Here is a 12,618-nt window from a genome sequence, read left to right on the forward strand (position 1 = left end):
TTGTTGTATTTTCTTCTACATTTTTAACGGCATTTTGTTGTTTTTACAAGGCTGGAATCACACATACTGCACTGTCACTAACTGCACTACTAAAGGGGTGGGGTGGGCAAACCCCACCTTTATCACTAACTGCATGGCCAAGATCACGATGAATCAACTACCACCTGGAAAGGAATCCAGGCTTCACCTTCCCAAATCTCATGATCCTCCTCGCCAGCCACTTCCACTCTGACACTAACCACCAATTGGGTCTGGATCTCTCTCTGGCCACCCTGAGCCAGGTCAAAATATCCCTGCCACCCAGGGCTAGTTCACACAACCCCCCCCCGCCCCCCCACTTCAGACCAGCCGTTCCCCCCCCCGCCCCCACCCGGCCTCTGGGGCTAGGTCACAAGCTAGAATGTCTATCCTTCTTCATGGGCTGCTCCTGAAGCCTTTCTTTCACTGAGCCACCCAGAGCTGGGTCTTCACAAACTGACTGCCTACACAGCCTTTCTCCGAATTAGCCACCCTGAGCTAAGTTAAGAGTCTCGTCGGCCCTTGTGGGTTTGTTAACGGCTCACAAAATTCATGGAGACTACTATTACCTATACTGGCGCCCCGGTGACATAGTGGGTAAGAGCTTGGCTGCGAACCAAAAGGTCAGCAGTTGGAATCCACTGGCCAGTCTTTGGAAACCCTATGGGGCAGCTCTACTCTGCCCTATAGCGTCACTATGAGTTGGAATGAACTTGACAGCAACAGGTTTAGTTTTTTGGTTTTTATTACCTACACTTAGTTATCCATTTATCATAACCAGAAAGGATGTAAGTGAAGAGAAGCATCAGGCAAGGCCTGGGAGAGGTTGAGGCAAGAGGCTTCCACTGTCTTCAGAGCCCTCCCTCCCAGCAGGTATGTTTTCACCAACCCAGGAAGCCCCAAAAGAGTAAGGGTCCCTTAGTCACTGGGGCCTCAATGTATGTGCATAACCGGAGCCCAAGACACATCCATGAATCAGGGAACCTGAGGAGCGGCATTCATGCCCCTTCCCCTTCTGCTCCTGAGGCCTCAGGGTGGGGACTGTGAAGCCCCTGCTCATTTGCACATGTTTAAGTGTTGCCAGCTGTTTTAGAAAAACAAAGGTATCTTGATTGCTCCAGAATTTGAAGGGTATTTTCAGAAACCTGAGACAAAGGCCAAATCCTTTGTCTCACACAGATACACCGTATCAGGTTGCACGCACCCCTCCTTTAACCCTCACAGTGCCTCATGAGGGATGGAGGCACCCTGTGCTCCAAGCAAGGAGGCGCCACTTGTCTAGGTGGCACTTGAAGTCAACCCAGAGCCACAAAAAACACTAACCTACTCAGCACAATTCTCCGTATCAGTACTCTCCAAAAACATGATTTTAAAGGGCCTTTCGCAGTAATCCTTTATTTCTAAAAGTTGTCATTGCGATGATTTGCTAAGTGGACTCTCCTATGATCAGTCTAAGAAAGACAGGTGTGTACTTTAAGCCAACCGCCTTACAAGCTTCCACGACCAGAAGTCCCCCTTCACTGCCCCTCACCTCACCATGATCTAAGTGTAACTACCAGTCAAGTAGTGTATTTTAGGTTCTTTGTTCTCCGCTTATAAAATGTCCCCGGTAGCTTTGCCATTTGGAAGTGCTGGTTTTCGCTCTGTGGAATTCAATCTCTTCTCAGTTTGAGCTCTTTACTTTCAATAAATCTCTTGATTTTATTTTAAACAGAGTATGGGTTGTTGCTCTATGACATTCTTTGGTACAGTTACAGGATTCAAAGGAGCATTACCTTCTGCTTTCCCGATTTCTCGGGGATCCAGCTGCTCTGGTACCAAGCATGAGCCCCTTATTCGCAGACCGTCTCCTCAAAATCTCAGGGACCATTTAAGGCAAGCCCTCTTGAATCTTGAGCTTCCACTGTGTTGCAAAGACGGCTCTTCGGGAGATTTACTGTCTGATCTTTTCACTGTCCTTTCATTTTCTGCCGGTCTCCTCAGTGTCTTCCTGGGTTCACTGCCAAATTAAGTTTGGTGGGTGCCTTAGGGTGGGTTCTCTAGAGAAGCAAAACCAGTAATGTGTATAAATACATATATATTTATATTAGGAAAACAGCTCACGCGATGTAGGGGTTGGAAGGTCCCAAGTCCTTGGATCAGGATAGAGTCCTTTCCTAATTCACTGAGCCACAGAAGCTGGTGAATCCAGGGTGAGCAGGTTGGGCAGCAGGGCTCCCCCTCACAGGTTGTGACGGTCGAGGGATCCCCCAGGTCGGCCAGCAAGACTGCAAGGTTTCTACTGAGTCAGCTGCAGAGACTGGCAAACCCAAGACAGGCAGGTCAGGGAGCAGGACTCTTGTTCACAGGCCGTGAAGATCGGCAAACCCGAAATGGACAGGTAAGCTGCTAGCTCAAGTCCCAAGAACCGGAGGTCAGACAAAAGACAGCTGCTGGATCCAGAACAAGGCAACAACCTTTGCAAGGTGAGCAGGAAAAGGAAGTTGGCGGCAGAAGGCGGAGAGATGAAGGCTGAGGGGGTGGTGAGCCGCCACAGGCCCCACCCCCACCAGTACCACTCAGCAGAGTCCATCATGGAGGTGATAACATACAAATTTCAACAGGAAAGTGATCACATTATACAACTGCCAAAACACTGAGAATCATGGCCAGCCAAGTTGACACACAATCTTAACCATCACAGTGGGGCTGCCGTTTAGTGGCCAGTTCATTTTACTCAACTCCCTTTTCTTTCTGGTGCATTCTAAGGTTTCTGCGTGCATTTAGGTCTTTAATACTTGCAAGTTTAAGTAATATGGGGAATGCCACATCCAAGACTGAAGCAGGACCCCCTGATGAGACTCCTACAGCTTATGTGAACAAGCATTATGGCCCCAGTTTGGTCTTGTATCTAGATTGCTAGCATGTGCTTAGGGAAATTTAAAAGACTAATGGCCACTGTGGGGCACTCATCTAATTAAGTTAATGTTTCTGCACAGTAAAATTAGAACAGGAAGGCTCCTGAGTTAAGAAGCTTCTAAGAGACAACAAGAAAGCAGAATTGCTTCACTGCAGGTTACTGTATCCAAATTAATAAAACAAAGAGCTATAATATCAAAGGCCTGTTCCTACCTGCCCCTTTAAAATCTGTCCTACTATGCATGCTGAGGGCACTTTCCAATTAGAAAAACTAGCATGTTTAAAATAAAAGACTAGATCTCTAGCTGGCAAAGTAAATTAGATTCCAAAGAATGTCCCATATATTTGTTTTGTGTGGTACTGCATAAGCCTGGTTTTTGAGCTGGCCTTACAGACCTATGAATTTATGTAATATTTTTATCTTGTGTGTTTTTTTTTTTTTGTCCTGTCTCAGAAAGATGTGATCAGCAGTTATTAGTTTTTTTCCTCATTATAAGGCAGTCTTATATGCTTATTGTGCTCAAGGTTCTAATAGCTATTTTGAGAAACTTTAACATAAATCGGTAGATTTAAAAAATGCACTAAAAAAAAGGATAAACTGTTACTTCTGATTGAGATAGCAAGGCCTTAAAAAAAAAACATGACAAATTATTCTACATTGTTTCTCCAAAGGATCCTATAAAGCATAGAGAAGATAGGGTTATGAAAATGTAATAATTTCCTACTTCCAAACAGTATTATTATAGTATTTCCTCAAAGAAAGTACACTGTTTTAACAATAAGTAAGCACTTATACAAGTTTAATAGTCCAAATATTTCCAGGAAACTAATGAAAGTGATTTATTCTGAAAAAGATTTGTATGTTCTATAGTATGTCAAATCTTAAATGTAAAACTTTTCTAAATAATTTAAGTTAGATATTATATGAAATATGTGTTATTTAAGTATAAGGGGTAATTTCCAAGAATCAACAAGTTCATTTTTGCTAAAGCGCTTTGGTATTTGCTGGGTAAGTAAAGGCTGTAATAAAGAAAAGGCAAAACTGCTTACCAAGAGATTAATAAAAGAGAAAGAGCTTGGTTATCTTTTGTCTTTCAAAATACCTAGACCAACTTAAAATTATGTAAATAAATTGAAATAATTAATTCTTGTCTTTAACCATGAGCCAAAAGATAAGTAGGACTAGGTAGGATCAGACCTCCTTTACCCCCAGCTATTGAGGATATGTAAATTCAAAGGAGCTTTTGAAAGGCCCCTCCCATGTAAATGAAAACCTTTTAAGACAAAAGAAAATAAGATGTAGTCTAACTGTATCCTGCTGTTGTTGTTAGCTGCTATCAATCGGCAGCTAACAACTATGTACAACAGAACAAAACACTGTCCAGTCCTGCTCCGTCCTCACAAGCATTGCTATGCCTGAGCTCACTGCTGCAGTCACTGTGTCAACCCATCTCCTTGAGGGTCTTCCTCTCTTTCACTGATCCTCTACCAAGCATGATGTCCTTCTCCAAAGACTAATCCCTCCTGATAACATGTCCAAATCATGTGAGACAAAGTCCTGTCATCCTCACTTCTAAGGAACATTCTGACTGTACTTCTTCCAAGATGGGCATGTTTGTTCTTCTGGCAGTCTGTGGTATATTAAATTAAAAAAAAAAAAAAAAAAAAAATTTTTTTTTTTTTAAATAGTCTTTGCCAATACCATAATTCAAAGGCATTAATTCTTCTTCAGTCTTCTTTATTCACTGTCCAGCTTTTGCACGCAAATGAGGTGGTTGAAAATACCATGGCTTAGGTCAGGTGCATTTTAGTCCTCAGGGTGACATCTTTGCTTTTTAACACTTTAAAGAGGTTTTTTGCAGTAGATTTGCCCAGTGTAATAGGTCACTTGACTGCAGCTTCCACAGGCACTGATTGTGGATCCAAGAAAAATGAAATAAATACTTGACAACTTCTATATTTTCTCCATTTTTCATGATGTTGCCTACTGGCCCAGAATTTTTCTTCTCTCTATGTTGGCGTGTAATCCATACCTCAAGCCCCATTCACTTTCAGCAAGTGAGGCTGTGTCACTTGCATAGTGGAGGTTGTTAAAGAGTCTTCCTCCAATCCTGATGCCATGTTCTTTTTCATACAGTCCATCTTCTCAGGGTATTTGCTCATCATACAGACTAAATAAGTGTGGTGAAGGATACAACCCTTATGCACACCTTCCCTAATTTTAAACCATGCAGTATCTGCTTGTTGTATTCGAATGACTGCCCCTTGGTGTAGGTACACGTTACTCATAAGCACAGTTAAGTGTTCAGGAATTCTCATTCTTCGCAATGTAATCCATAATTTGTTATGATCCATACAATTGAATAGCTTTGCACAGTCAAAAAACACAGGTAAATATCTTTCTGGTATTCTTTGCTTTTAGCCAAGATACATCAGACATCAGCAAGATATCCCTCGTTCCTTGTGCTCTTCTGAATCTGGCTTGAATTTTTGGCAGTTTCTTGCCGATATATTGTTGCAACACTTTTGAATTATCCTCAGCAAAATTTTGTGATATTTATGACATTCGATAATTCCTGTATTCTATTAGATCACCTTTCTTTGGAATGGGAATAAATACGGGTCTCTTCCAGCTGGTTGGCCAGGGAGATGTCTTCCAAATTTCTTGGCATAGACGAGTGAGCACTTCCATTTTGTTTTTTTCTTTTTTTTCTGCCTTTTTAATGACCTTTTGTTTTCTTCAGGTATGATGTCCTTGATATCCCAGAACTTGTCTGGTCTTTGGTCATATGTGTTCAATGCATCAAATCTATTTTTGAGATAGTCTTTAGATTTTGGTGGGATACACTCAAGATCCTACTTTGGATCTCGTGAACTTGTTTTAATTTTCTTCAGCTTCAACTTGAACTTGCATGTGAGCAACTGATGGCCTGGTCCGCATTTGGCCCCTGACCTTGTTCTGACTGATAATACTGAGCTTCTACATATTCTCTTTCCACAGATGTAGTCGATTTGATTCCTGTGTAGTTCCATGTATATAACTGCTGCTTATGCTGCTGAGAAAAAGGTATCTGCAATGAATATGTTGTTGGTCTTACAAAACTCTATCATGTACTCTTCAGTATCATTTCCATAACCAAGGCCATATTTTCCAACTGCTGATCCTTCTGTTTCCAACTTCTGCATTTCAATCACCAGTAAATATCAGTGCATCTTAATTGCATGTTCCATCAATTTCAGACCACAGAAGTTGGTAAAAATCTCCAAATTCTTCATCTTTGGCCTTAGTGGTTGGTGAATAAATTTGAATAATAGTTGTATTAACTGATCTTCTTTGTAAGCATATGGATAGTATCCTATCAACTGACAGCACTGTATTTCAGGATAGATCTTGAAATGTTCTTTTTGATGATGAATGCAACAACATTCCTCTTCAAGCTGTCATTCCCAGCACAGTAGACCATATGATTGTCCAATTCAAAATGGCCAATACCAGTCCATTTCAGCTCACAAAGGCCTAAGATACTCATTTTCACACATTCCGCTTCAGTTTTTGAAAACTTCCAATTTTCCTCGGTTTGTACTTCACACATTCCACGTTCTGATTATTAATGGATGTTTGCAGCTGTTTCTTCTCAATTTGAGTCATGCCATGTCAGCAAATGAAGTCATGGTATAGCAGCAAGAGCTTAACTCCATCCACATCATTAAGGTTGACTCTACTCTGAGGATGCAGCTCTTCCCCAGTCGTATTTTGAGTGTCTTCCAACCTGAGGGCCTCATCTTCTGGCATTATTTATCAGACAATGTTCCACTGCTATTCATAAGGTTTTCACTGGCCAATTTTTTCCGAAGTAGACCACCAGGCCCTTCCTCCTAGTCAGTTTGAGCCTGGAAGCTCCACTGAAACCCGTTCACCACGGGTGACCCTACTGGTGGTTGAAATACCAGTGGTATAGCTTCCAGCATCACAGCAACACACAAGCCACCACAGTATGACAAACTGACAGATAAGCAGTTGAGTCTTTCTACAGTTATCAGAAATTAGGTGGAGCCCCACCATTAAAGAATTGTAAACAAGTTCTTTCATAGAGGAATTCTAAGAAGCCAAAACATAGAAATTACAATGAGAAACACTTAAAATGAAACGGTACAACGTGGCAGGGGTTCGGGGACCATGGTTTCAGGGGACATCTAACTCAATTGGCATAATAAAATCTATTAAGAAAACATTCTGCATTCCACTTTGGAGAGTGGCGTCTGGGGTCTTTTAACGCTAGCAAGTGGCCATCTAAGATGCATCAATTGGTCTCAACCCACCTGGAGCAAAGGAGAATGAGGAACACCAAGGACACGAGGTAATTATGAGCTGAAGAGACAGAAAGGGCCACATAAACCAGAGACTACATCGACCTGAAACCAGAAGAATTAGATGGTGCCTGGCTACAACCGATGACTGCCCTGACAGGGAACACAGCAGAGAACCCCTGCGGGAGCAGGAAAGCAGTAGGATGCAGACCCCAAGTTCTCGTAAAAAGACCAGACTTTATGGTCTTACTGAGACTAGAAGGACACCGGAGGTCACAGTCCCCAGACTTACTGTTAGCACAAGACAGGAACCATTCCCAAACGCAACTCTTCAGACAGGGATTGGACTGGACTATGGGATAGAAAATGATACTGGTGAGGAGTGAGCTCACTTGGACCAAGTAGACACATGAGACTATGTGGGCAGCTCCTGTCTGGAAGGGAGATGAGCAGGCAGAAGGGGTCAGAAGCTGGCCGAATGGGCACGAAAATAAGAGTGGAGGGAAGGAGTGTACTGTCTCATTAGAGGGAGAGCAGCTAGGAGTATATAGCAAGGTGTACATAAATTTTTGCATGAGAGACTGACTTATTTGTAAACTTTCACTTAAAGTACAATACATAAAAAATGTAAAAAAAAAGGTAAAAGGTTTGAATAAAAATTAAAAAACCCGTTGCCATCAAGTCAGTTCCGACTCATGGTTACCCTATAGGACAGAGTAGAACCGCTCCATAGGGTTTCCAAGGAGCACCTGCTGGATTCAAACTGCCAACCTTTTGGTTAGGAGCCATAACTCTTAATCACTCTCAACCACTATGCTACCAGGGTTTCCTTGAAAAAAAATATAGACTATTTAAACAAAATTTTACTTCGACAGTAATTATTTTATGGTATATAAGCATAAAATAATTTACAAGATCTTTAAGTAACTTACTGATATTAATATCCAAGTTATACTCTTTTGCTTTTTATACCACAGATATGTATATATAACCAAAACCAAACCCAGTGCCGTCAAGTTGATTCCGACTCATAGCGACCCTAAAGGACAGAGTAGAACTGCCCCATAGAGTTTCCAAGGAGCGCCTGACGGATTTCAACTGCTGATCCTTTGGTTAGCAGCCGTAACACTTAACCACTACGCCACCAGGGTTTCCTATACAGGTATATATACATATACATGTATAGTCTTAGTCATCCAGTGCTGCTATAACAGAAATAATAGAAGCAAATGGCTTTTAAAAAGAGAAATTTATTTTCTCACAGTGTAGTAGGCTAGAAGCCCAAATTCAAGGTGTCAGACCCAAGGGAAGGCTTTCTCTCTGTCAGTTCTGGAAGAAGGTTCTTGTCATCCATCTTCTTCTGGACTAGGAGCTTCTCCACACGGGAATCTCAGGTAAAAAGTATGTGCTCTGCTCCTGGTGCTGCTTTCTTGGTGGTATGAGGTCCCCAACTCTCTGCCTGCTTCCCTCTCATTTCTTGTAAAATCAAAGGTGATGCAGGCTACACCCCACCCCAATCCTCTTTAACCACAGGCAGAGATGATTTGTAACACCTGAGAAAATCATAAAATGGAGGACAACCACACAATACTGGGAATCATGGCCTAACCAAGTTGCCATATATTTTGGGGGGACACAATTCAATCCATGATGTACACACACACACACACACATAATACACATACACACATGCACACATGTATTTCAGATCTGCTGATAAATACGTTCATTATTGCCACTTGAACAGCTGTACAAAAATTTTAAGGATTTATAAAAAAGGAAATTTATTTGATATAATCAAAGTTTTTATCTCTCTGGCTAAAATTTGATGAATTTATGAGATTTTAAATAACTTTTAGTATCAAATAACATTAGGAAACAAAGAATTGGGTTTCTCTCTGTTAAAATAAGAAAATTTTCTTTGATTACTGGGCTGAAGAGTTAATATATTCTCTGTGTAATCTGCCTCGAAGACAGGGTTCGGCCACTCATTAGAATAAGATTCCTGAGTCAAAAACAAGCAGCACAGTTTTGAAAAAACTAAGGTTTTTTACCTTTAAAATCTTTGATTTAAATAACTTAAGTATTGTTTCTCAGTAATATATAATAAACACCTTACAACTTTAAAACTTCACAGAAAGCCTCAAAGGATTTTTTTTCTGTTTTATAAAAAAGCAAAAAGCCAAAAAATTCATTTAATATGTTATAAATTACATGAAACATGTCAAATAAGGAAAAGTGCCAAATTTTCTTTAAGTTAAAATTTATATCAGTAATATTTGTCTGATACTAGACAACACGGACTTATGTCATAATTTTATTATTTTAATTGATAACCTAGTCACGACTTTCTTTTAGACTTTTTCTTTTATATCTAGCATGATCAAAGCCAATGGTTTTAAATGGGAAAATTCACATTGTTTACCCATAAAGTTTTTTTTTTTATTACCATTCAAAAGTTTAGAGTCTTATTAATATATTCTTGACATATCCTAACTCTATGATAGTATGTCTCAAGATTATTATGTTTTGTACCTGAAGCTCTTTGGAAATAAGGTTAATTGTTATGTTGATTGATATTTCTGTCTTAAATTAAAACTAACTTCATTTGGCTATGCATTACTTTTGTAGTTATTTCCCATTAAGTCTTTTCACTTTTAAGAATTGTAAGTTAACCATAGCCATTTTTAAGTTTATCATTCAGAGATAAGTTTTACTTTGCTGATTCACTGGAAATGCAACAAAAATGGACTGTATCAGACTCATAAAGAGGAGTACAGTATTTTGAACATGGATGTAACTGAACTAAATCGGAATTTTCAAAACTTTTATACAGACACTGCCAGGTTTTGTTTTTTTCAAGTTGCTGCTGATTCAGAATAGCGAAGTACAAAAACTGGTTACATGGAACTGAGTAAAAGAATTACTATAAGATTTAAATGAGAACATTACTAATATACAGTGCTCTATTTTCTAGATACAAGCAATCATTTTTTTCCTTTTTCTAATGTAGGAATTAGCTCTTTCAGGAACTAATACCACTACGGTGGTTACGGAATATCCTATGAATTAAAAGATGTCATGACTTGTGTCAAAGTTCTGACTAAAATATATTCAGAAGTGTCACAGACTCCAGGAAATGAATAGTAAAATAGCTATGATAAGAGAAACGGTTCTTCAGACCAAATGGCCCTCCCTTATGTTGCTTATACCGACCCTAATATTGTAAAATGTTGTCAGCATTAACCCAATACTTTAAGGAATACTTTCACAGGTTAGAGGAGCCTTTGACAGCTGAAAATCAAAATCCCCAAATTTGCCTGGTACTATGTATATTAGTAACAACATCATGTATATTAGACCACGTATATTAGAAACGACATCAGCTACGAGATTCCCTAGAGCCTTGCTGGAAAGGACCATATGTAGCTCTCTTTACTAAACCTTGTGCTGCTAAATCACAGGGAGTTAAAACTTGGATTCATCTCTCCCAATTAAAGAAGACCACGGCTCCCACCTGGAAGGTCCGAACAACTCAAGAACTCAAACTAAAATTCAGCTGCCTGGATGGTGAGAAGTGCACAATTGTGAGTAGACAGTTCACCCCAAGACTACAGTTGAAATTCAGGCAGTTGAAATTATTGGACTGGGTTTCCTACTTACTATGTGTGTTTTTTTTTTTTTTTGTCTTTCTGTTTTCCACAAAGTAGTTCTTATTACTTGGAGGATTTGGCAATAATGACTATAGAATTTGTTACCTTTTGCTTAATATTCATCACATTTGGTGTAGCTTTGCTTTATCAGCTTGGATTTATTTTTTTGTTAAGTTAGCTTCTTCCTCACGATATTTGAAGAGAGTTATTGTTTAGTTATAATCATTATTATTCTATTGGCTGCCTTGTTTTACAAGTGTTGGAAAATTTTTCTCCGTTATGAAATTTACCCTCATGATTTTCGTGTTATTAACTCTCACTCTGGTCAACTCTTGGAATGACAATGCATTTGACAGAACAGCCCAGACAGTAGCTAGTACTAGTAATCTGTCTCACTGCTGGATTTGCCATCAAATTTCAAAATCTACCCTAATTCAGATCCATTAGCTTCTCCCATACTGACTATAGTTTTGTTCCCAGTCTACCATCAAGTTTAACTTCATTCTTAGGTGATCCATATGTGTGAGACTGCAGTATCTCCCTGGGTTACCAGCTCAACTCCAGGTTCCACGTTTCAATCTAACCCAGATTAGAGTTAAGGATTGGTCTGAAATGGCCTGAAACCCTTCAAAGTGTAAAAACGAGCACTCAGTTTCATATACTGCCCCTCTCAGATTTTGCAAAGTCTTTTACAGGAAATTTAACATCATGCTTACAGGGAAAGATGCCTTTTTGTATTCAAATGTGGAACTGACTAAAATTAAGATAACTGCCTACCTGTAACAATTCCTTGACAGAAAATTGGCTTGAACAAATAAATCAAACCATCCCTCTCCCAAATAAACACACCAGGACCAGCATAATATGTGCCCCATGTGGGTACCTATTTTTATGTGGAGGATCAAAATGGGTACCTATTTTTACATGGAGGATCAAAATGGGTACCTATTTTTACGTGGAGGATCAAGATACGAAACTATTGCCACTCCAAATGATTAGTCCCATATCTGGATTTTAGCCTGTTTGGATGGTTGGAATATGACGAATCAATGTATGTTACATGTTTTAGGGGCCCTCTAGATATCCATTCTTATACTCGGAGACAGATGGGCATTTCTCTGAGGTCTCTTATCATGGATTGAATTGTGTCCCCAAAAAATATGTGTATCAATTTGGCTAGGCCATGATTCCCAGTATTGCATGACTGTCCACCATTTTGTCATCTGATGAGATTTTCCTATGTGTTGTAAATTCTATCTCTATGATGTTAATGAGGTGGGAATTACGTTAATGAGGCAGGACTCAATCTACAAGATTGGACTGTGTCTTAGCCAACCTCTTCTGAGATATAAAAGAGAGAAGCGAGCAGTTAGACAGGGGGATCTCATACCACCAAGAAAGCAGCACTGGGAGCAGAGCGCATCCTTTGGACCTACGGTTCCTGTGAGGAGAAGCTCCTAGTCCAGGAGAAGCTTATGAGAAGGACCCTCCTCCAGAGTTAACAGGGAGAGAAAGCCTTCCCCTGGATATGATGCCCTGAATTTGGACTTCTAGCCTATTAGACTGTGAGAGAATAAACTTCTGTTTGTTAAAGCCATCCACTTGTGGTATTTCTGTTATAGTAGCACTAGATAACTAAGATACCTCCTACCCCTTATTGGTATTCCTGAACTTGATAAATCTATTCATAACTTATCTACTATGGTCCAAATAACTGAGAAGCTTGCTGACAGCACAGATG

General features: G+C 39.9%; 1 protein-coding gene across 5 annotated transcripts in view; it reads right to left on the reverse strand.

Moving 5' to 3' along the window:
- The window catches only part of TECPR2 (tectonin beta-propeller repeat containing 2), a 128,933-nt gene that overhangs the window by 11,677 nt on the left and 104,638 nt on the right, over positions 1 to 12,618 (reverse strand). Inside the window, exon 18 of one of the 5 annotated variants that reach the window (XM_010588829.3) lies at positions 413 to 2,057. The exons of the other annotated variants lie outside the window; for them this stretch is intronic. Within the exon in view, the coding sequence (XP_010587131.2) occupies positions 1,998 to 2,057 (60 nt within the window). The 3' untranslated portion in view covers positions 413 to 1,997. Of the gene's footprint in view, positions 1 to 412; positions 2,058 to 12,618 lie in introns of those variants that run through there. 5 annotated transcript variants of the gene reach the window in all.

Source organism: Loxodonta africana, chromosome 10 (assembly GCF_030014295.1).
Source record: "Loxodonta africana isolate mLoxAfr1 chromosome 10, mLoxAfr1.hap2, whole genome shotgun sequence".
Classification (NCBI taxonomy): Eukaryota; Metazoa; Chordata; class Mammalia; order Proboscidea; family Elephantidae; genus Loxodonta; species Loxodonta africana.